This window comes from Trematomus bernacchii, unplaced genomic scaffold (assembly GCF_902827165.1).
Source record: "Trematomus bernacchii unplaced genomic scaffold, fTreBer1.1, whole genome shotgun sequence".
NCBI lineage: Eukaryota > Metazoa > Chordata > Actinopteri > Perciformes > Nototheniidae > Trematomus > Trematomus bernacchii.
Window position 1 is genome coordinate 623,058 of NW_022987591.1, and position 25,780 is coordinate 648,837.

At 40.3% G+C, this 25,780-nt stretch overlaps 2 protein-coding genes and 1 pseudogene across 2 annotated transcripts; 1 reads left to right on the forward strand and 2 right to left on the reverse strand.

Annotated features, from left to right (window-relative positions):
* Positions 1-416: 416 nt before the first annotated feature.
* Positions 417-5,000, reverse strand: u2af1 (U2 small nuclear RNA auxiliary factor 1). The gene is made up of 8 exons (XM_034129142.1): positions 4,889-5,000; positions 3,582-3,669; positions 3,253-3,319; positions 2,894-2,943; positions 2,431-2,529; positions 2,186-2,319; positions 923-1,015; positions 417-824 (listed from the first exon to the last, which is right to left on the reverse strand). Exons 1-8 carry the CDS (start codon positions 4,930-4,932, stop codon positions 620-622), a joined length of 780 nt encoding a protein of 259 aa, XP_033985033.1. The 5' UTR covers positions 4,933-5,000; the 3' UTR covers positions 417-619.
* Positions 5,001-7,075: 2,075 nt separating this feature from the next.
* LOC117481446 (GA-binding protein alpha chain-like) lies at positions 7,076-12,806 on the forward strand. The gene is given in 11 exon segments (XM_034129132.1): positions 7,076-7,327; positions 9,483-9,582; positions 9,673-9,817; positions 9,979-10,063; positions 10,186-10,407; positions 10,502-10,696; positions 10,854-10,910; positions 11,304-11,429; positions 11,728-11,920; positions 12,104-12,173; positions 12,175-12,806. Coding segments are annotated over 10 exon segments (1,323 nt in total). The 5' UTR covers positions 7,076-7,327; positions 9,483-9,505; the 3' UTR covers positions 12,328-12,806.
* A 98-nt stretch (positions 12,807-12,904) lies between these two features.
* LOC117481457 lies at positions 12,905-25,780 on the reverse strand (annotated as a pseudogene).

Here is a 25,780-nt window from a genome sequence, read left to right on the forward strand (position 1 = left end):
TAAAACCAACGCCGCACCTTTGGCAAGAAAGTACATCAAAAACTGTGGCTGCAGAGACGATGTATGCTTGATCTGTGCAAGTTAACGAGATGCTAAACTCGTTTTTAAACATCATGTTTGTTCCTATAAGGCTGAAAGTCTGCCGTTTTTCAAAAGACCCACAGAAATAAACGTTTTGCTTCCTTTTTTTTTTTAAAGAGACTGTAAGGCTCAAGTCCAGGACGGTCAACTGTTAAGTGTTTCAGATGAAGTTAATATGGTGTTGAAATTGTGACCCATTAGCAATGTAACAAGTTTATTCAATTTACTTTCAATTATAGTCATTGTGTACATGTAGTACTGCATCCCATCTGGAGCAGCTGGTGCTTTAGAAAACCATTTATGCAATCCAATAACACGTACAATTCACAAATCAGTCATAATCAGTAAAAATGTTAAATTTAATGGAAGTGAAAGTCATTTTCAGAAATCAAGAAAAAAACATGTTCATCAATGCTGTCACAGCTTCAAAATCTGGTACCTTTTAATAAGTCCTAGAATAGTTCTGGATGGGTACAAACTTAAAAAAAGACCGGGGGTGGATACAGGGAGGGAGGGACAAGTAGTCACGGGTGCTGCTTCAGAATCGTCCTGAACGCTCTCTGTCTCTAGAGCGACGTCTCTCGCGGTCACGGCCACCTCCTCCTCCTCCGCCTCCTCCTCCTCCTCCACCACCACCACCACCACCTCCTCCTCCTCCACCAGCTCCACCTCCTCCTCCTCCTCGACCTCTGTCCCTTGAGCGAGATCGCCTCTCTCTCGATTGAGACCGGGACCTATGGCGGCTGTGGTAGAGAAGGAGTAGTTATTATAAAATGCCACACAAACAACTACGCATGCATGTTTACTTAATGCCTCAATGTAATACTGGATGTGTTCGTACCCCTTCCTCCGACGACCATAGAGCTCCCTCCTGAGTTCACGTGAGATGGGCTTCAGATGCATGAAGTTACAGAAGCCACCACGAGTACATTCCCTGTGGAGAGAAGGCAACGGGTAGCAGAAATATCAGTAAGGTATAAGAAGATAAAATCATGTTAAGAATATTTGCTACATAACGTTATCCGTTTGAAATTATTTCAGAAAGACGAGCTGCTGCACTGCTCTGAATGTCAAGAGAGCCTATTTAATAGGGATGCTCCGATCGCCGGAATCAGTATTGGCCGATACCGATCCGATCGAGTGGGCGGGGCCTATGGGGATCTTCCATTTAAAGTGATGTTTAAAACTCAGTTAATGGGGCTCATTCACTGGCGCTTCCAAACAACAACCAACATAATTAATACATTGAATGAAGTACATTATTCAAGTTTACATTAACTTTGGATAATAACACGGGAGAAATGAGCAGATAAGCGCTCCTCTCTTTTCCTCTCTTTCCTCTTTCCTCTCCCTCCCCCCCCCCCCCCCCCCCTCTCTCTCTCCTGACAGCCTGTCAGTATCTCATGCAGCTCACTGATCCAGTAATGAGTGACCCGACAGTGAAGAATACATATATTTATAACTAGTTTAGCTTGTTCCAGAGGTAGATAAAATAGCTAAGTGTGTTAGGTCTAACTCTTGTGTGTTTCGCTCCGCTCACCGGTCCGTCACAACAGGTGGAGCTGCAGGATTTCTGCTTCACACACACGTTGCATACCGCTATTTTATTGTCCTTTTCGGACACCTTAAAATACTGCCAGACTCGTGAAGCCATTTTTGCGAGCTTGTTTTGCTGCGCACAGAGAAAAGTGTCATGTATTTTACATCATGCGATCGGCTCTCGTGATCGGCATTTTTAGAGAGCACCGATCGATCGGCAGAGAGTGAGTATCGGCCGATATCGATCGGTGCATCCCTACTATTTAATATAAAAAATGTGATGTGAATTGTATAAGGGGATACCTGAGAGATTCTGTTTCAGTTTATAGTTAAAATAAAACAAGATAAATGTTGACACGCTTGGTAAATATAAAAATGAGTTAAGTTAACAGGAAGTGGGTTCAGGGATATAGTAGTGACCAGACATTATGTTTAAAGTGGTATTCTGCAGCTGACGCCTACTTCCTTGTTGTGATGTAAAAGAATCAAAATGGTAACCATGAGGTATGAATCCTTGATATTGGTTAATCATTAAATAGGATACATGCAATCACATAGCACTCACCCCATCTCGTATTGGCGACAACAGGCTTCTCTGAAGTCTGTTACGGGAGACAGCTCAGCATGGATGGGCTGTCCATTAAACCACCGATTATTCAGGTCTATCACAGCCTTCTCCGCATCTTCTTCATAACGGAACTACAGGAGACATATGGAGAGTAGTTGATAGAACTCAGTCTCTGTTTCTAAGCTAACAACCTTGGTATTAAAGCAGTGGTAATATATGTAGTTTTTAGAACCGATGCTCACCTTGACATACACATTTCCAACTAGGTGGTCACCGAGGTTGTCACACACGTTCATCTCCTCCACCTCTCCATACTTTTCCTCCATCTCTGTGAAGACCTCCTGTAAGGTTAAGAAAGACAAAAATGACATAGATGATCATGAGTAGTAGTTACATTGTTGATTTTCAGTCCAGAAAAGTAATAGAATGATTGTTGAATCATTCTTATTTTGTTTCTACCTTATGACTGCTACAAATGTAATATATAAAGATAGTTGGGTCTGTTTACGCAAAATAGTACAGCCGCCATAATGTGATACTTGATGTATGTATTTTTAAAACAGGCCTATTATTATGTCATCAACAGCTACATACTGTAAAAGGTGTAACCCATTTTAAAACAAGGTTTGTTGAATCATTTCCTCAAAGAGAATGTATCAGCTACAGTGGTGTGGTTGGGGTTTGAGGAAAATATTCAGAACTTACCTCAAAAAACTCATCATAGTGCTCCTGCATCTCCATGTCACTGATGGCACCTTGTGGTTATAAAAGAGAATTTAAAAAAACAGATATATTATGTCCTTTCTTTTCAATGCCAGTGATTCAACAAATACATTTTTCATGCAACAATGACAAGCCTGCATTAAGTAGTTTCAGCCACTCAAAATGCTGACATCGGATCATAGGACTTCCACCTGAACAACCCTCAAAGACTGTTGGCCTTTCTTTCACTTTATTTATCATTAAAATATCGATAAGATGAAAAAAACAATTGTTGTGTACACTTTATAAAAACATGCTCTTGCTTTTTAAGAATTGGCTTGAAAATCCAGAGAAACACTTACAGGTGAGGCCATCAGCAGACTGGGCACTGTTCTGAGGGTTCCTGTAAATGTTCAGGAGGGCAATTGTCTGAAACAGAAAAAATAAAATTATTGGAACAATTTGTTTGGATAGGGGCTGGGTATTAAACTGCTGTGTTTATTTTCTAGTAATGATCACACAATGTGTCCACAGCATAGAAAACTGACAAATAAGATGTGTGAGTCACAGTTAAAACTTAGACAATCTTATAGCTCCTATTATATACACAAGACATGAGAAATAAAAGCTCTGGTCTGTATCATTTTTATCATAACAATACTTTGAAATAAACATTTATAAATAATCTTACCTGGCTGAATGTTGGTTTATTGTGTAATCTGGAGCAGCGGTCGCCATGTCGGCAGGCACCAATTTTAAAATAAAAAGAGCAGTTGACCCTAGGGAGAAAGACACAATAAATGCAGATGAAGTAAACATAAAAGCATTCTCTTGACCCTGTCTCCATGTTTGCTAAAGGTTATGTGGCTTAGGTTTCTTGTCCACGGGCTAAATAGCAAGCATATTATCACATTTGACCTGCCAGTTAAGGGATTATCCTTGAGTTTTTTAGCTGGTAAGAAAAGCAAATCTACCAGCCCCTTGTATATTTACCAATGAATCTGCTAGTTTCAGTTTCAGGTCTATCAGTGTGTATTCTTCTTTCTGTGTCTTTGTATGCACCACATATACAAAAACCTAGTGCTCGTATATGTGAAGCTACTTTGTAATACAAACAGACTAGTTTTTGAGCTGAGTTTAACTAGGAAAACATGCATATTTTGGTCACAGAGAGGTACCCAAATAAAAATCTTGCTATGCTTACAAAATATGATTAAAAACGATATTTTCATTCTGTGGGTTGCTGATGTACGTTTGAATTTACGCGTGTATGTAGTTTGAAATGCTCCACAGGTCCTATCTTGTTCAGGACTCATTCAAAAATATATTGTTTTGGACCGACATGGTTAAATTAAGTTTTTTCTAAACTTTCGTATATGATTAAAGGAGAGCTATCCGTTTGGAGAAACCGATCCTGAAATTAATTAATAGTGAAGCGGGGGAGATACACTTGCACCCATTCATTAACGTAACTTGTGATTTGGCGTAATATCGGCAACCAAAAACCAAAAGAAACACTGTGCAATTAAATGCTATGGCGTTTGGTACAATTTGTTATTTGGATACAATTGTGATTAGCTTGTTTAATGTTGGATAATGACAATCCGGGTATGACCTACTGTAACAAAGGCTTCTTATGAGTTTCCTTAAGTAGCTAAGTATCATTAGCCAACTCCAATAGTAGAGAGTAGTTAGTGTATTTAATTGGTTAAGAGATTTGTATTCACAAAAACAAACTCGTTGTAATCGTTTTATTCTAACCATCCCAGAAATGCTCAGCAGAAGCCAGATGTTGGCTAACAGTCGCGGCGCGGTATTTTACAAACGCTAGCCAGCGTGCTAGCATTTAGCCTAGCTGCTAGTTGTTAGAGCCGGTGAAACGTGTCCAGATAGAGTCTACAAACGCTACTGTATACATTATTAGTCATCAAAGCAGGTGCAAGAAGTGATTATTGAACACATTGCTTAACAATGACTTAATAACAGATAAATACTTACTTATCTTTCTCTGTCCCAAAAATGGACGCCAAGTATTCCGCCATCTTGGCTAGCCTGCGCTCAACCAGCAGCAGCAGCAGCGTCAAGGCTTCCGTCCTCCTCCTTCAGAGTAAATGTCTCCACACATATAACTGCGCTAAAAATGTGTTTTTTTCCCCACAAAACTTGCTCAAATTATTGAAATATGCAAAAGTATATTCATTACACGTGGTCATTGTAATGTTATCTTATCCTATTTATCAATTCGTTGGATTTATTTATGGTAGCTAGCTAGTAATTAGGCTTCATCGGTTTATGTTTCGCTGAGAAAAGCATAACATACATTAACTATAAACTGCATCATGAAGAATATCGATTTACCATTATTACTAATCAAAGAAAATGATTTAAAAAATAATAATGCAGATTGTCTTTTTTGTGCAGACTTCTCGACTGATAAGGTAGTTTAGAAATCAAAACTTAAACCTGATGGCCTTTATTTTGAAGGGCAGCGCGCACACCGGACATGTGTCATTTCGCTCACTTCCGTGTCTACAGTGCTTTTCGAAACAAAAGCTTTTTCCACACTTTAAAGTCCTCTTTTGTTGAATTTGTAGAATCATTAAATATTTTACCTCTTAAATAATTTGTTGTCATGTATTATATATTCAGTGACAAATATGCATTAGAAGGTAAAGTAGGCTACCAGATTCCTTTGAATGTAAGGGTTTTTTTTAAGGGAGTGGCACCCAAACAAGGCCTGAGTATTGGTGTTGCTGAGAACTTGAGGGACTTACAGTAAAAGTGAGTGTGCAATACCACCTGCTCATTAAAGCAACAACTTTCAATATTATGGATATTTAAATGTAATGACATTATTTTATAAAGATGTTATAACATACATCCTTGTGATCTCCAGGGAGGGAAGCATCATTATGGAAGACATGAACATAAGACATACAAAAACAAGGAACAGGTCATGTAAAAACAGAAACATGACCAATTTTTTTTTATCAAGATACATTTATTAGTTAAACTATCTCTTGCACTTTATTTAGGAACAATTGATAAAAAGTGAAGTCCTGACTGACTACAAATCATCCACAAAAAGAAAACCATCATCAGCACATCTAGAGAGTAGAGACACTAGCTTTATATAATATTTAACTAGATTAATAAGATGAACTAACATGAAACAGTACAAACATAACATTCAACAGATACAAGAGTCATGATACTGTATATCAAGGAAAATTAAGAGACGTTTTCATTATTATTTACAAAATTACCATAGTACTTGGTATTAATGTGTTTTATCCAAAACATGTACCGATAAAAAACTATTATATAGTATATATACATATATATATATATAAAGTAGTATATTGCAAAAATAAAGTTGGATTACGAAACAGAAAAAGGGAAACTGCCCCAGAACTCCAAACCCCCTAGCCCCCAAGGGACCAGGTACTGAATTGTTAGGGGCCTCAATATTAATGTGGCTCCTGTATTGAGATTTTGTCAAGGGGGCCTGTGTCAAAATACATTTAAAATGTTGTGCTTACATGGTGCACACTTTTTCAAACAGGAAAACATTTTGGTTTGTGTGACCGTGACCAAATGTGTGCAGAGTGAGGCTAAATAGAGGCTCATCTTTGCCCCAGTATCGCATAGTGGGCTATCACCGCCCAGATCCTCCTCATATCTTGCTTGTAATTATACCTAATGCTTTCTTTTAACGTTAACAGTCTGCAGGAAACACAAAGAAGTTCAACATAAATATGACTTTAGTCAATTGAGGCTTCACAGCATTTCAGTCTCTCACAAATGTATGTATTACTACAACAATCAGTATTTATTCCACTGTACAGTATTTCATTTTACATTCTGTTCTTGTTTATCTTATGCTATGTACATGCATAGAGACCCTATGCAGCATTTAGCTTGTTGTTTTTTACTTGACATGTATATAATTCACTTCTCCTGCATTTCTTGCACATTGGTCTTGCACTATTTGTATTGGGTTTGTGACATTTATTTTCCATTATCTATTACCATAACCACACTGTAGCTACTGTGCATATGACAATAAAGCCTTTGAAACTTAAGTTGATGGGAATAATATGGTTGAAGAACTGGAAAGTGTGTTGGCCATTTAAATGGACCACTAACATGAAATTCAAAGCTGATGGGAAAAAATGTTTGTTATTAAAACATTATGCTGGACACACATTTGTATTGAGAACCCCAAACTATGGAAACGTTACACAAGTAAACACTAGTCACATTTTGTATTTTCCATACAAGTGTAGGGTAACTGTCTTGCCAGTTAGTCTCCGCCCCTCCCCAGAGTGTGTTGACCAAAAACTTGCATGATACGACTCGACTGTGTGAAATTTGGCTGCCTATCTACCACAGTTGAACACAATCAAACATCTCTCAAGGCCTGCATTTTCACAGGTATGGATATCTCGCAGATTGCGCTGCTTATTTAAGAGGAAATGTACTAAATCGCAGCCATGTGAAGGGGTCTGTTTGCCGTGCTTTAGACTCTTCCCGCTATTTTGTGGCTTACTAGCCTGCTAGCTGTTGTTTATTTCCTAGCCTAGTAGGAAGAGGCCGCCTACCTTCAGGCAGTCATAAAAACACACTCACAGAGCATTAGCCAACTTGAAGCTAGGCCAACGCTGCTACTTGTGCCATTTCTGCATATGGAAGATTAAAACAGCCGGAGTATAGTTTAAGACAATCTCTGTTGTACCAGTTTAGTGTTAGCCGGGTTGCTATCTGCAGTGAAGAGGAGAGACTGCTGCCGCGCCTCTGATCGCCGTCCAGCCTCAAACACAGTGCGTATACGTCCAGACACGATTAAAACTGCTTTTTTAGTTCGTACTTCTCCGTATTGTTGCAGTCAGTATGTAACTGAACGATGTTTAGGTGTCATAGCAACACCGCTGCTGCTCTTTTCTCCTGAAGCTCGTGTCGCATTTATGGCGGCTGCTCTCGGAAGTCTTGTAACGCTGTAAACCTTAGCCAGGATTTCCGGCTCCTTTCCATTTGCCCTATGCTGTTTTGTTTCCGTTTATTCTATTTCCGTTTTTTAAAACTTTTCTACATGCAGAGTTAAAGTGGGATTTAACAACGATTTGTTACGGTTATGAAGCGCGATGTGTTTCTGTGGTATTTTAACGGCTGTTTCTCACGTTGGGAGCAATGGTTGTGTAACGGCAGCCTCGCCCCGTGCTGCATTCGCGTGCAAAATAGTAGCTAACTCGGCTCACTGTACACAAGCTTCAGTGTGTCGACACGTGTAGCCTGGTGTATACATTTTACTTTTATGTGATTTTTCAACATCAGTTCATTATGTGTAGTTATACGTGGTAACACCTAATGTAACTAATGGCCTACCAGTTGGCCTTTAGAAACCAATGCCTCGCCCTCGAGTTGGCTAACGTTAGCAGTCAGTGAACTGTTGTAGGCGGACAATGAGGAGTCGAGGCAAGAGGCCTCTATAGTAGAACCCCCCCCCCCCCCCAACTGCAAACTTTAGCCAGCACCACGTAAATACACACTTCAGCCGGAATATTCTCACGTATCGAAACCTCAATTATTTAAACTTTTTGTATGCACTTTTAGTTGTCTGTGCTCACAAACCTTCCAATCACAGAATAATAAATACAAAAACACAAGCAGTTATTTTCCTTCAGTGGGCAATAGTGTGTCTGTGCCATAGAGTGAAACTTTTGTTTTAAGGCTAATGTTTTTAATGTATGTTTATATATATATATATATATATATATATATATATATATATATATATATATATATATATTCAGGTCATCATTGAAAATAAGAATTTGTTCTTAATTGATTTTCCTGACTAAATAAAGGTTCTATATATAATTCAATATTTATAGCATTAGGTAAAACAACTATTATGCATGGTTACCATTTCTTATTGCATTGGTAGTTTCAGGTTAAAGAGGGAAAAAAAGAGTAGTACAACAGATTGCATGTACCAAAACATTGATTGAGGGGTTTTCCAACTACAGTAATAATAATAATAATAATAATGGGTTTCATTTATAACGCACTTCATATATGAGTTAAAATCCCGAAGTGCTACAAGCAGTGAGCATGGAACAATATAAAACAGTAGGTCACATCCCCTAAGTATGTTGTCCATTTTCCCACTAGTTTTTATTTATCAATATGTAGTGTTAAGAAAAAGGGTTAATTGAATCTCTTGCAAATATGAATTGTTTAGAGAGCAGCTCCGAAATATATGAAAGTAGTCTGCATTAATTTCCAACATTCAAACTGTTCCTGCGAATCCTGCTGTATCGATTACAATTTTGGACTCTCAAAATATAGTATGTTCATTCAGCATGAGGTCTGCCAGGATCTTGGTAGTCACAGTCTGACCCTCCCAAATAACATTTAGTGCCATTTGAAATGTGACACTTTTCTTTATTTCTTTGTCTTACAGTATTGTATTGCATACGTTGAAGACATCATCATTGACCTGGTGTGAATGTGTTTTTGATTATGGTCGGCTATAGTATGTAGTGTATCTAAGCATTAGTAACGCAACCTTTTTTTAAATTTCCTACAGGTTTTTTCTCTGCGTAGAACATAATGTCTAAAGGTGAACCTGAAGAAATGATAGAGATCGAGATAGATGAGCAGGAGAAGCAGGCATGCCTGGAGGAAGGGTAAGCAGGAAGAGGATAATTTGAATGGCATACTCTTGCACATGAAGCAAATAAACACTAATCCCCCCCCCCCCTCTCTTGTACATGTAGTGTTGAGGAGCAGACCATTACTGCGTCAGATCTGATTCAACAAGATATTGACATCAATGAGCCCATTGGCAATTTGAAGAAGCTTTTGGAGCCCCGCATCCAGATATCACTGGATCCGTATGAGATCTGCTTGCAGGACATTCAGGTAAGAATTGAGATAAATACAACATATTAAGATCTCTCTATGATTCGATAATGTTTTTGCTGCTAACACAATAGTCATGTAATTGATCTTATAGTAGTCCTTTGAACTGCCAAGTGTTGCTTCTTTTTTTTAAAGCTTATCTGTTGTGTTCTTCCTTTTAGCTTCACCCTGACCACAGCCTCTTTGACCAGGGTGTAAAAACCGATGGCACCGTGCAGCTCAGCCTGCAGATAATAACCAAACCAGGTACTCGGATGATGCTTTAAATATCAGATAATATAAAGCTTTGTATTACTTTTGATATCCAAACTTAACATTCATCATACACCAAACCAAACTCACCTATTTGTTTTCTTTCCCTTGTCCAGGAGAGGAGAAGTTGAACATTTTGGAAATTGTGAAGCCGGTAGAAACAGTAGAAGTGGTTATTGACCCAGATGCGGGAGAGGATGGAACGATGGTAGAGGAGGGTCAACTCATTGCTGTGGAGCGATCTGGCCTCTCTGATGAGACCTCGGAGCAGGTTACACGCTGGGCTGCAGCACTGGAAGGATACCGAAAAGAGCAGGTTCGCCTGGGCATACCATATGGTGAGAATCACTTGAATAAGACGCTTTATTGTGGGAAGAAACATATTTAACGTGGTGAACATGGTGTTTGATGTTTCCTCCTCTCCTTCCCCAGATCCTGTGCTCTGGTCTGCTGACCAGGTGATCCACTGGGCAGTGTGGGTAATGAAGGAGTTCAACATCGATGAGATGGAAATCGGAAGCATTCACATTCCAGGTCGAGATCTCTGCTTCTTCAGCCAGGAAGAGTTCCTTCAGAAAGTTCCCAACGGAGAGATACTCTGGAGTCACCTGGAGCTGCTGCGCAAATGTAAGTTAAATAGTTATTAAATGTTTTTGTAGCGTAAAGTTTGTGTTTTAAGGGGTCACCAGATGTAATGGAAGTACAAGTCCCACCTTGTTTATACCTAAGACAGAAATCATAGCCTAATAAATGTGTCAGTACTAATGCCTTGTATTTATTTCAGATGTGTTGGCAAGCCAGGACCAGTCTGGTGGGGACGCTACTGTCACCATTGATCAGCGTAAGTGGTTTATTGAAAAAACCAACAAAGCTAGCACATTAGGGGAGAAAATAGCCGCGTTCACACCAAGTACTTTGCCGTACTCAGTGCCCCGGCACTTATTACCCCAGGGCACTTAGTGCAGATCGCGTTCACACCGGAATAAATTCCCTGAGGGAAGATTACGCAAATGAGCCGCTGACGTCACTTCGTCTTCTTCTGCTTTGGATTTACTGGCAGGCCGCAAACAACTTCACGGCGTATACTGCCACCCAGAGTCCCCGGCCGGAAGTCCCCCGGAGTTGGGGACTGGCTTACAGAAGGAAAAGCTCTACTTACATTGTAATGGACACTAGCAGTTTTTCCTGATCATTAATATTCTGGTTATCATTAACTTTCCGTCTGTGTCTTCAGCCGTACAGATAATCCCAACACAAGTAAGCACACCCACTACCATAAAGGTGATGAAGCAGAGCCGTGGCCCCAGAACACCGCGTATTTCAGGAGGAGAGGAGCGAAGCTCACCGGGCAACCGCACAGGTAATTCATAACCCATGATGTTGATGTGTCATTTAAATCTAAGCAGGTTACATACTTTTTTTTAGACACACAACCTTAAAGTACTAAAAAGACTGGGAGGAGGGTTTGTTTACCAGAGTTATACCATATACTGTATTTTTACAAAGCTTTCAATCTGTCAGTATTGTTGGCCAGGTCTATACAGATGTGGAACTTTACATAAATTGGCAGAATAATCAATTATAGAAATGCATCTATTATTTCATGTGATTTTTGTGACTGGTATTTTACACTGAATGCTCTGTTTCTTTGGTGCCAGGCAACAACGGTCAGATCCAGTTGTGGCAGTTCCTGTTAGAGCTGCTGACAGACAAGGATGCAAGAGACTGCATCTCCTGGGTGGGCGAGGAGGGCGAGTTCAAACTCAACCAGCCGGAGCTGGTGGCTCAGAAATGGGGCCAGCGCAAGAACAAGCCTACTATGAACTACGAGAAACTCAGCAGAGCCCTCAGGTTGGTTTCTTCCTTTTAAAGGGGTGTTTAGTATTGTACTCCCATAAAGTTGAAGAGCTTTTGGTCAAAATGAGATATTAGATAACAAGAAATTATTTAATTCCATGTGGTAAAATACTTAAGTTGCAGGATTTTATTTGGGCTCCTTTCAGGCAGTTTTCTAACGTTCATTCTCTCTCTCAGGTATTACTACGACGGGGACATGATCAGCAAGGTGCAGGGCAAGCGCTTCGTCTACAAGTTTGTGTGCGACCCTGAGAACTCTGATTGGCTACAGTGCTGCTGACCTCAACAACCTGGTGACCGAGTGTGAACAGAAAAAATTGGCCCGCATGCAGATGCACGGCATTGGTCAGCCCATCACCACGGTGACGCTGGCCACCACCGCACTAGACAAAGACAGTTGAAGGAGGACATGTGAAAACGCTCTCCTGCCGCCAAAGTTTGCTCTCCAGCGCTGATTGGAAATCAAATCAACTTTATTCTTTTTTTGATACAACTGTGTTTATCAGGCACAAAAATGCAAGGCTGATCATTGTGGATTAACAACTTTGTTATTATCTTTACAGTTTGAAGTGAGTCTGAGGCGGTAAAAATGAATTAACCAAGAGATGTGTTCTGGAGGAGGAGGCGGGTGTCTGTGATGGAGTATTGCTGCGTGCATGTTGCTTGAATGCTTGAGTGAGTGAATGAGTCCCTTGTCTGTAGTTTAGAATCATTTCCACTGTATATACCGGTACTTCATGTTTTTGATAGCCACCAGGACAAGTGTATTTTCATATTTTCCATTTATAGAGGACCTGCTTTGTATTTTATTTAGTGTTTGTTCCCTAAATTGTTGGACCCTTTTTTGTCCACTAGAGGGAATAAAGTGGCGAGCATTTTTCTTAATGTCTGTGATTCAGTCTTTTCATCTCTGAACTTATTAAATATTCTGTATAAATCATAGTAAGGAACTTAAAATGACAAACAGCCAGCAATTTATGTACATTCAAAATTTTATTTATAGTGAGTGTAGAAAGCTTTTTCCTTACTCTACGCAAATGGTCCATTTAACTACACAATAATGGGGGAAAGCATCATTTTTTTTAAAACACATTTCTCCAAAGACACCCAGAGTGAGCATCAATTCAAATTTTAAAACATTCACCTGATTAAGGGCTTCACTAAGTGTGTCTGATCACATGTGAGTATAATGTGTAGAGGCGATATGTGTTGTATTCTATGGTATAAAAAGCACAATATTCATGTCACATTCATGTTTACTGGAGGTGGCATTAATAACTTAATCAAGGGAGAGGGAAATGTGTCTCTATGCCGATGTGACATGTGGTCCACTCCCAGTACTGATGGTGATAATTCATCTCTTCATGATGATCGTTAACAACAGATATGCAGGCAAAGAAACATTCACCACAGGACGAACAGAAGCACTGTACATGTTTACGCAGGAAATGTAGAAAAATAGAATGAGAGAGAGATTTGGTGAAGGAATGTGTGAAGAGGAGAAACGCGTCATATCTGTTGGCTCAACAACAACTTGTCTTTTTAGCAAAATACTCCTAAGTGCTGTGCTTCACAATAATGCTGACACAGACAGAAAGAGTGGATAAACAGGAAAGACAGGGGTTAGAAAGAGAGTGAAGAACAACTAAACAAGGGGGAAAGACTTGAGAGGTGGAGCTTGATAATGAAACTGGGCCATTGAGAGCTGATCTCCAAATATATAAACTCAAGAGTGGAATGATAGATCTGGAATGATAGATTTAGAAAGTTCGATTTAAACCTGTTAAAAACCCAATGAGCAGCATGAATTGGCATTAGGGAATTAACAGGAATAATATTTGGTGATCTTCTAAAATGACAGAGTGCATAGAACGCAAACAGTAACAAAATTGTCTTCCTTTCGGATACTATAACACTTCATATATATTACATATAGAGCATTCTGCCCATGCAGCTAACACAACAGTGAAGCATGGAGATGAGTGTAATGAGCCAAAGTTAAAGCAAGTCTGTGACAACAAAGCAGACCGGTTCTGAATACTCTTTTTCTTCTTCATATCACAAGATCACAAAGAAGACACGAGAAATGTACAATCCTGCTAAAATATCTAGTAAGAGGACCTCTCTCCAGGACCTCAACATACAATATACTGCATCTGTCTTCAATATTGCCATGCACTACATATACTTACAGCTAATCTCTGTCTTAATATATTACACATAAAAAAAAAAATAAGAAAACAAAAAAAACATTCAAAATTCTTCAACTTTTACATATTTTGATTATGGTTTTTTCTTTTTTTTCTTCTTTTTTGAAAAACAAACCTGAAACAGTTGGGCTTTAATCGTGCGAGAGCCTCCGCCCGCTGTCAGCTCTAAGAGCTGTTATGTCATCAAGCACAGCTGCCATCGCAAAATGGAACAAACCGTGCAGAGCGAGAGGGAGAGGCAGGGATTTAAACAGCTTGGATTTACATGTTTCTGGTCTCAGTGGCGAGTCAATCGTCAACAGGGTTTTTCACTACAAACACTGATGTCTTTGTTTTGATTTGCAGAAATGTGCAGGTAAAACAGGGACCCTTGTCTTATCAATTACAGGTAAATATAATGTGTGGCGCTTTACAATTGAGGGATAAAGAAGGGATTGTGCCATGTAATTATTTCGGCCCCAAACTTCAGATTGAGACATAAACTGGTACAAATACTTCCCTCTCATCATTTCCTAACTTGTAAGCAAGATACAAATCAGCCTTTGCAGGACTCTTCACACCTCTCCTTTGCCTGTAGTGGTGAGAAACTGAAGGTGTAGGGGCTAAGGGGGCAGAAAGGAACAGACAGTGAGTTTTAGGGATACTTCAGGGGGGGGAAATGTTGATGAGCTGTTAGTTCTGCATCTGTTCAAAGAATTTGTAGGTGGGGTTTTCGTAGCCGTTCTGCTGCATCTTGGCCAGGTGACGCTCCTCTGGAGTCACCGCTGCATCGACCTACAGACACACAGAGAGGGGATCAGTGTCACAAAGAACTAACGATTGTACAAACTAACTGCTGCATTCCTCACACACATCTTTTCAAAATACCCTTTCTTTACCTCGATCACACCGTGATGAATAGAAGTATACTGTTTCTTTCTCAGCATCACCAAGGTGATGACGATGACGGTTGCTATGACAACCCCTCCAACCATAAGTCCAATAATGGCCCCCTTATTGGATCCAACATCCTCAGCGAAAAACACCTGCAGTTAATTGGAAAAAGAAAGAACAGAAATAAGTGCAGGGCCAGAAATAAAAGACACCATTATGTGCGTATTGTTGGATTTCAGCTCTTTCATACCAGTTTTCTGAGGGTTGACTTCATATCCAGCACTTTGCCTCTCGTCAGTATTTATCCGCACTTTTGGCATCTCCTCTGGCTTCAGGGGTGATACTGAAACAAAAATACACAGCAAATATTTGTTATAAAAACACATACATGTATAAAGGAATGTAATAACGAAATACATATTGCATTATATTATATTTGTACTGTATTAAAAAAAAGCTAAAAAGATATTTGAAACTCAGCGTTACTTCATTTAGTTGATGCGTTTCCCAGATTTAAACTGAGCGTTAAAATAATTATAGTTTTAACCAGAAATCTCCACAGGTCAACTACAAGATCTAACATAACAGAACATTTGTACTTGTTCTCCTCACATCATGATTGGTATCAAACAATATTATGCAGCCACATCACCCCAAGGTACATTTAAATAAAAAAATGTAAAGTGCCCAGTCATGTTTAAAGTGCTCACAGTCATACTGGACTCAGAAATGGTCAGAAATACACACAAACACACACTCACCAGGTCGTGTAGGGTGTCCTCTATCTGGAATTGGACGAGCATCAACAGGCTCAACTGCAGGAAAATGAATAAAGAACATTAAAAAAAGCACCTTACATGCCATATCGTGAAAAAGTCAAATTGATATACATTTGCATTTTATGTTATTCAAACAAGTTTAAGCTATGCCTATACTAAAGTACCGTAGGTGTGTGTTACCGTGGTTTTCTGTGTTGACCTGGTTGAAGCTCTCAGGGTGGACGAAGCCCAGTCCGTTCCAGGCCGGGCTCCATGGGGGCAGAGCTGTAGGCCTGGTCTGGCATCAGGGCGTCGTTCCCGTAGCTCACCCTGCCGTCCACCTAAACACACAGAGCCACTTTAACAGGGATGAAGATGCACTGGTGGACATTTCCTAGGCCGATTCTGACATGCCATTTTTTTGGTGCAATTCCATATGTGTGAGAAATGATCATTACATCCAAATTCCCCTAAGTGTCTAAATATGGACATATTGATGTGAGACTGTCTTTAACTTTCTTAAGAAGTGGAAAGTCAGTTATCACTCATTGAACTCTAACTGGCTGTTGTGATTATTTGCCCAATACACTAAACTGAAATCTAATTATATCTATGACTGTGAGAGTCTAGACGTTTTTTCCCTTCAAGTACAGTGTTCTCTTGTGTGACCAAATGTTTCTCCCTTTTTGTTCTCAATAACAGTCACAACTATCTGTGATCAGCTGAGCCATTTGAACAAAATCTCTTCCACCACCTGCTCTCAAAGACTGCATCAACCTTTCTTTGTGTGGGACTTTGTTTCTCTCCACTGTCGGACAGAGGAGACTCTATTCAGAGAGCTGGTGCAGTTTTATACTGGACACACTCCATACATGTGAGTGGGTGAAACTGGACTCCACCCGCCCATCGCTCTGCAGAGAGGAAACTTGCTGAGACAGCTCTGCCTGGACTCTCTGCATCAGAACAGCTGGGAAGCAAAAGGAGAAAGCGAGTGTGAGACGCAGCACGATGATAGATGGTGTGCGCGGTGTGCTGGTTACTGAAGACAAACTAACTGCCATCAGCACACCATCCATCACCTCAGACATGCTGTTAAAGTGGTTTCTGTCTCACTCAGCACTGAGCTTCTTCATTAAGTCTGTTTGTAACATCAGCTGGTAATAGTAGGTTTGTAAGTTTCATAATTTAACAACTTATCTTTTAAAAATGAAAACATCACACCATGACATAAACATGTTAAGCCCACATCTTTAAAATGTATTGTTGCTTAGTCTGCTGATTATTTCCCCAACAAATCAATTACTCATTGGTCCCTAACATGACAGAAAACATTGAAAAATGCCACAATTAAAAAGGCTCATAGGTAAAGGCAATATATTTAAAGTCTTAATTTGTCCGACCAATAGTCCAAAAAAGGTTTTTATTTATTGAGTTTCCGTTTTTGGATTTGCATTTTATTGTTATTTAAAAAAAAAAAAGTGCAATATATTTATTTACATTTTATAGGCTGAAACTAGTGAATTTTTGGCAATGTTAAAATAACTTAAACATTTGATCTTTTATCTTGATTTTGCAGATAAGTATAAATGTTTCTGATCAACACATTTTTCTAGCTTTAAAACTGATATTGACTCACAACTGTGAAATCTAGAAATAAGGGCCAAACAAAAAAATAAGCTATGGAAGAAAATAGTACTTAATATTTTTTGTGTTTTTCAGCATTTAACTGAATTGGATCTGGTAAAATATTATCAGGTTATAATAATTATAACTATGATCACTATAATAATATGTGACCTGCTCCATCGAAATCAGTCGCATTGACCCAAAGACACATTTTGAGTTAGTATACACTGTTGGAAAGAGGAGATTCCTAGCTTTCTAATGATATCTGGATTGTTGTTGTAATATTAAGCAAAATTTGTCACATTATATAATGACTGTTACCGTTACTGTTATCTATGATTACTATACGCCTTACATTCATAATGTCAGCCGGAGGGAGGGGCAGCGGCGCTGCGGAACAGCAGAGTGGCGAGGGAGAGCTGTCATCTTCCCTTTACAAGCTTCAAAAATGTATTTATCGTGTGATTTTTGGAAATAAAAGTTTCATATTCTGAAAGCCAAGACTTTGTTTATTTAAAATCAAACAAACAACCTGAACCCCGAAAAACTATTTTTTTACACAAATCCACGTTTTTGAAATGAGCCGTTGCGGCTTCCGACTGATTTTCGATAGAGCGGGTCACATATACACAAAATGTGAATCATAAAGCAGTTAGAAGCATAGAAGCAGACACTTACAGACTTGGCTCTGGAGCTCGTTCGCCACACTGGGCACTTTGAAGAGCAGACCGACGGACTGATTCATCCTTTCATCGATCACACGTAGGTGGGTCAAAACCTAAAGGTCACAAGAAAATGAGGAAGTTGTACTTTAATTCATAATTATTATTTTGTTTATCTACATTGACATATCATTTAAGTTTAGATTTGTACTAAGAATTTACAAATACCATCACTTTAAATCCTTGAAACAACTTAAAACAGCCTAAGAGTTGTGTGTGTACCTGAGGCCGGATCTGTGCAGCTTTCTTGGGATCGACTGTGCGGACATGCTCGTAATGTTTCAGCGTGTGCTGCCTGTCCTTCTGCTCGGCACGGACGTACTTCTTCAGCAGGGTCAACACCTGACGAGCCTGGGGAGGGCCGAGTCATATAAAAACATATACTGTCATTGATGTTTTTATTCTATAAATTCCAGGTAAAACTGTGGAATAGTTTGGGAATAGTATTTAGGAAATGTACAGAGACAGCTATAGCTACTCTCTTAATCCTTCATGAAATTAATATCTACCACTCCGTGAACACTCATGATTTTTGGACACATGTACAGTATGCGTCTGTGCGTGTGCGTGAGCGTACCCGTGGAGGGTTGGCCTGCAGGGAGCTGAGGTAATTTTCCAGAGCCAGGCGTCTGTGTGCTGTTGAGCAGAGCCTCCACCCGGGCCATGTGGGGTCTCCACCAGCTGCTGCCTCTCTCCAGCTGCCTCCCGCTCCAGAGCCTCCACCTTCTTCCTGGAAGTGCTGCAAAGAAGAACATTTTACAATTTTAAATGTTCCCTCTGTATGCCTGATTATAATTACAACCAGTTATAGTTATATAAGAATCCTTCCCACAAGTGTCACATTTATTTTGCTCTTGCTGTTAAAATAAGTTCTTTCTTTGCCCATTCATTTTTGTAAGAAAAAGTCATTTGGGAGACAACCCTGCGCCAGTAAAAGCACCAAGCGTTTAGCTGGGAAATACCTTGGATATATGAAATGTTGTTTTATAAAGGCAGCCAGTGTTTCGAGGCCGACAGCACAATGTGTTCATTGTGGTGAAATCTTGTGAGCAGCTTAAAAAGCATAGCCTTAGAGAGACCTCAAACACAAGCACTAGTTGGGAAGCCAAATTAATATATTCAAAAACACGAAATGGGTGGGCTGTAGGGGATAACAAAGAGTCATCACCAAATAAAAAAATCAGTCTAAACCCACTTTATTAAGTCAAGTCAGACTGAAGCACTCCTTGGTGCACCAGTCAATCCTAACAGTAAAAACAGAGCTACATCTCAAATGTAAACTAAAGGGTCTTTGAGTATGTTTCTCTCAGTGATTGTGGTGTTATGTTAAATGTTTGTTTTACTTGTATTGTGTCTTAATATTTGACCTGTTGATGTTGCAAATGGAGCTACTTGATCTCACCATTAAAGTATTATCGTTCTTGTTAAAAGCTAGCTGTATGGTTGCTGCTCCTAGCAAGAAACCCTTTACATTCACAGAGCATTTATAGCCCTGTGGATATCAGCTGAGAGGTAATATGGGAGGCTGCTGCTAAATTCAGTGAATAGCATTCTCCCAGTGAGGGAAAGCAGTTTATTGAGTCATTACAGCTGACAGGAATAACACATATTTACAGCCCAGTGACTTTATTTACAAAAGGTTGAGAACCCTTGGTATAAAACAAATACAGAAGGAGTTGAGATGCGTGTCCTACCTGGATGACAGCTTTCTTGTCAGCACGGGGAAGTTTCTTGGCCTGCCTCTCAGCCTCTTCCCACTCTCTCATCACCTGGACATAAAAAGTGTCACATCAGGGACAGAAGCATTAAAGACCGACAAACTCGTGTGGACACATTGACAGAGCAATATCCCAGAGAGAATGTATAGGATGTTAACCCTGACACACAAACATACCTGGGACATCTTTTCACGGTGTTTGGCCTCCAGGCTTTCCTTGGCCTTCTGGAAGTCAGAGTGTTCGTTGTCGTCTCCGGGTGCTTCAAGGTAGTGGTTGACTGCGTCGGGAGGACTGGGGGCCATGGTGGGCACTGGACGACAATTAAGAGGCAGAAATGAAATACAGATCAAGGGAAAACACAAGACAAATGTGTATGAATTATACATGAACAATAAATGCAGAAAAACTCCAGTGCATCAAAACCACACAATGCAGACTATTAAGGCGACGCACAGACAAACATCAATGCAAAGCTTGTTGAAAATATACAACATGTTAAGTACATACAGATGGGTTAAACACAGACACAAACAATGAAATAAAAACTGACGGGCTATAAGGGGACAAAGGGTGATTAGTTTCCCAGGAGAGTGTTGTCCTTATGTCTATTTCATGTGGGAGCCTGGAGATAAGAGGAAAAGTGCTGAGTCAGGATAAGGGCAGAAGCTGCACTCAAACAGCAAATTAACCCATTAACCCTTAACAGTACTCTCCCTCATTCACCCATACATGACTCTCAACACTCAGCTAGTTAGGACATTTTATGACACCAACAACTAACAGGTCAGACCACTACGGAGCTGCAGCAGACACAGAATGTGTAGCTGCAAGGCATGCATGTGTGTGTGTAGAAATGCATGCAGACACACACTGATATCCAGTGTTCAGAATGTATGCTGCCTGGTCCACATGCCGTAAGGAGTGTCAGTTAGTGTCAAAACAGTGAAAGGAGAAGTTAAAGAGAGCATCATGGCTGCTTTACAAAAAGGGAAACGCAATGATCTTCATTTTCCTTTTAATAAAGAGTTCATCCATTAACAATTACACTAATGGTGTGTAATGGCTTGTAACTTAAGCCTATTGAAGAAGATGGCTAGTAAAATGTTATCTACTCAACAAATCCCATGAAAACCGTCAGAGAAGTGATTCTGAATATAGTCTGTGTAGTTAAAGCTTGATGAAGTAAAATATAGAAAATTAAAAGCCTTATAGTTAAAAAACGAGAGCAATCACTTTGGTTGATCTTTACCACAGATGTAAATATTTTCTTTACTTTTACAAAAAACAAAAGCAGTCATTCAAGGGATATGATTGACTTTATGGCATTTTCTTTTCCTGTCATAAGATGGGTTTTTATCTTCCTGAGAAAATGATCATTTAATTAGGCAAAATACTATATATACACTGGTCAGTGCTCCAAGTAGTTAAGAGCCATCAGACACTCAGGGAGAGTCAGAGAAAGTGAATGAGACAGAGAGATAATCTGCAGCAGCCGGAGGACAGGAATCAGGCTGGCGGTTAGGACGCTTCAGAGTATAGAGGGTTCGGCCCGGGACTTACACGAGTTGCTGCAGACCGCTAGGCAGTACTCCTCTGAGTCAAAGTTATTCCTGTTGCCCCCACAGCCCCCAAACAAGAAGCGAGCACAGCTGCCCTTCTCAGGCAGGAAGTACCAACGCTCCAGCATGGCATGACACGGGCCGGACTCAGCACGAGCCCAACACACGGCTGAGGTATGTACACATAGGCAAATTAAAATATATAACATAAAAAATATGAATGAAAAATATGAGATTGTCGATCAACAGAACAACCAACGATGAAAAAAAGGCCGATAAATGAATACATTTGTATCTACATCTAGATTTCTCACCTCGGACAACTTCCTCAACGGATTCAGTGGTGGTGGTGGTGGTGGTTGTCATGGCGATGTTAGCACTGCGCTCATCACTATCCCTTTCGTCGATGACATCGTCCTCATCGTCGTCCTCATCATCATCTTCATCGCCATCTCCATTCTCATCCCTTTCAAATGTTTCTGTCTCTTCATCCTCGTCTTCATCGTCTTCAGTTGTGGCTGGCTCTGTCTCTGCCGGGCGAGTCATGCTGCGTGGAGAGGAGGATGTTCATGTATTAACAAATCAGTGTGTACTTCAGAGGGGATGAATGTGTGATGAATGTGTGCGAGTGGTGATACCTGTTATCTGAGTATTCGGTCTCAGCTCCGCCCCACCAGACGTCTGACTCCTCCCCTTCCAGCTCAGCACTGTCGGCCTCTCGCTCCGCCCGCTCCGCCGGACAGCAGACAAACTCCACCCCTCGGAAACGGTCAATACCACATGGCAAAAGCATCCCGTAGTCATGGAGATTCATTGAGCGGTCTCCACAGGACTAAATATAATGAGCATTAATGACAACTTCTTATAGAATTATAAACACAACAAAAACATACGACATTTAAACATTTCACAAGGAGATGAAAGTTTGTAGTAAAATCCATGATGCCACACACGAGTTAACACGAAAGAGCGACGATAAAATAACAATAATCTGAACAAATCACTCGCAGATTCAAACATGCCATCAGTTGAGTCTTGTGATTAATTTGCTTGGTCCCTGTGACAACCGTTTTTTTTTTTCAAAGGAACATATTGATATTGATATTGAGGACCTTTTTCTCCTCACCTCTTTGGCAACAGTGTGCCAGTGCAGGTGGCTCTCACACTGGTCCATACGCTCCTGGTGCAGGAACTTACACTTGTCAGGAACCAGCAGAGCATCGCTCACAAACTCTCCAACTGAAAAAGGAAAAAGGCCTTTGTTAATATCATGTAAATAAACATGCTCAGTACCATTCGAATGATGAACTGGTAAACTGGTTACCCAGGCAGCGGTAGGGAACCACGATGTGGGTGTGACTGCGGCATTGCTTGCGGCCTTTCTTGCACCAGTCCTCGATGCTGATAGGCTGGTTGGCCTCTACAACATTTGTAATCTGCAACTCTGGGTACACCTGGAGAAAAAGTGAGATATTTTCATGTCCTTTGTTACTGCATTAGCTGCATCTTCCTGTCTACTTGATTTATTTGTCCCTATGTGTTTCTCTGTCACTCTGTATAAATACCTCTTGGCAGTACTGCAGGATGCCCTCCTTGGTGCCGATGCAGCTCTTGGTGCCTGAAGGGTCAGACTCCCATTTTCCACTCTGCACATTAATGTGCATGTTGAGCTTCCCGCAGAACATAGCCACCTGGGGCTCGGTTTGCATATCCACAGAGTCATCAGCAGGCACCTGGACAGACAAGGAAAGAGAGGACAACAATGATGATGGATGGTACCAAACTGGCTGAAGTATAACTTAAACATAAATATCTCCTGATGCAGCTAATGTATATTTAGCCACTCTCAGTTTATTCCTTTTTCTTTCACCTGCAGTCCTGCACAACATACGTCTCTTTCTGCAGGACATAGATTATTGAATCATAAGGTTAAAGGTCTCTTCAAAATGCATCTATAAAATCCTTGCACATTTAAGTTACTACATACAAGATAAAGGATTGGAATACTGGTTTAAGCCTGAGCAAGACAAGATTCTCTGATTTATCCCTTTAAGCCTATAAGCCAGACAGCTAAGCATTACAGCCACAGGCCAGTGGAGAAGATCATATTGCGTCTCATTGCAAAGAGTAGAAACCTTTTGAACCACAGACTATTAAAATCCAGCTGTGAGCTAATGTGAGATAACATATAACCTTCTCTTCAGCCCAACAGTCTCAATGTGCTTTGCTTTCTGGATCTTCTATTTTTCTAGCAGACACTAGAAATGACTGATGATGCAAGCTTGACAATACGCCACCAAGCCATCTGTTGACAATACAACGATTGTTTGTAAAGCTCTGCATTATATTATCTGCCTGTGATTCAGGATGGGTTAACTCATTGTTCCTTCATGCTGAAACTACTCTATTCTCACCTTATTAGGCCATTGTTATTTTTTATAGTTGATTTATTTTGCGATGGGTAAAATAGGAAGACAACTCAGGATGGTAATCCTAAAACTGCCAACTGATACCATGCATTGACAACCTCATGTATCATTGGCTAATCTTTCAAATCATGTTAATGGTCACAAGTATAAGCCAGAAGGCACAGTTACATGAAGAAACATGATATTACTTAATTGCTCCTTTACTTGGTAGTCTTGGATTACACTGAGACAACCAGTTGAAACTAGTCTTCATCTACATGAAAGAAAAAGGTGTTCACAAACTCCTGTTTGACCGTAGGGCAATGTGGCAGCAGGCCACGGCAAAGGTTATCACATCTTAGGGCCTGTGCTGCTCTTTTAATCATTGACTCAGCCTGCAGCCTAAAACACATGCAGGGAAATGAAATACATTTCAACACAATGATTGGATTTACCTAGATTGCATTGGCTATAAAGCCAATCTGACCAGACAGATCATATGATCCTATGAAACATTGCAATCTTAAAATAGCACTCTAAAATACAACTAATATATGTAAATTAATTCACAGGGTGCTCTCAATATGACATATTTATAGCACCTCAGCATAGTCATACTAGAATGGCAACATGGTTATAATGGAAGGTTCTCGACAATAGTAGTGTCCTGCTTTATTCTGCTGCAGGGGCATTGTATAATGTAGCACTTAGGGATTTGGTTTGGGTTATATCAAGCCTGCAGTTAATAGAAAGAAACACTCTGCTAAGTTACATGCACCCTTAAGTGTAGCATGGTACTGAGAGTACAGCTGTATGCATATTGATTTCAATTATGCAATATAGGCCCTATTCATTCTATCTCCAGTAGATCCTTCAAAAGTTGTGTATTTCTCTGGTCCTGCAAAGCATCAGCAACAGCAGCAAGCTGCAGGCGCCATCTTGCTTAGTGTCAAACTAAAAAGGCTGCATCTTTTTCCATTCTCCTCAGCAATATCACACCCTGCAGCTGCAACACTGCTGAACTGGACAGAGTTGGCCATGACCACGCAGCAGCAGCAGCAATAATAACACAGTACATTACAATAAATAAAAAAACAACGTCTGTATCAGGAGATATAACAAATGAACCCTCAACGTGTTGTATGTGTCGGTCTTATCTGGTGTATTTACGGGTTTAAAACACAAATCCCAAACTGACTGCATACATACGACGTTTTTTAGCCACTAGCGGTTGCCATGCCAATCCGTGTACATTTCTGAAAAGAGCTAACGTTAGCTTTAAACCCTTTTAGCTGCATTAGCTAGGTTACTGACAAATAACTTCCTTCTACAGCAAGCATTATTGTTACATTATCATAACTGCGTAAAAGAAACTCCCTCCACTGGATTAACCAAAACATGTCCAACATTGCAGGGCCAAACTGTCAATCACTGACATCTAATGGTAGGCCTTGGTAACATTGCTGACATTTTCTGGTTAGCTAATTCCTCGCAGTAAATCTCTTGTGTAACACTATAAACCTGAAATATTGATGAACGCACACAACAAGATGTTCAAAACTGGACAAAAAACAAATCCTTGGATAACATCAAGAGTGGGCCTCGTCAAATTCCCGTAATATTGTTATCGTTATTAGCAGCTCCGTTAACTGTTAAGATTACACGGCCTTCATGCCAGCAGTTATTGACCGTAACATTTAAAATATAACCGTTAAACACGTCTGTATTCCGGTTAGACGGTGGTCGGTGTGGTGGTCGGTGTGGCTACAGGCCCGCAGATGAGCCGCGGAGCCACGGATCCACTCACCCACTCCCACCGTCTGTGATTTCTCCACGGAAGGCTACTAACCTCGGATGAAAGCGTCAAGGTCGCCACCAGTAACAGCAAAAACGCCGTGAACTCCCCCATGTCGTCCTCCTGGTATCCAGCACCACCGGTACGTTCTCGGTTTTCCCGTTAGAAATAGTCGAAGCAGACGG

Excerpts from the sequence above, each read along its gene's own strand:
- u2af1 (XM_034129142.1), bottom strand. The coding sequence starts at position 4,932 with ATGGCGGAATACTTGGCGTCCATTTTTGGGACAGAGAAAGATAA. Across the intron at positions 3,320-3,581 it reads ATAAACCAACATTCAGCCAG|ACAATTGCCCTCCTGAACAT; the intron begins GTAAGATTATTT and ends TTTCTGTTTCAG. Across the intron at positions 2,320-2,430 it reads TTGGAAATGTGTATGTCAAG|TTCCGTTATGAAGAAGATGC; the intron begins GTGAGCATCGGT and ends TGTCTCCTGTAG.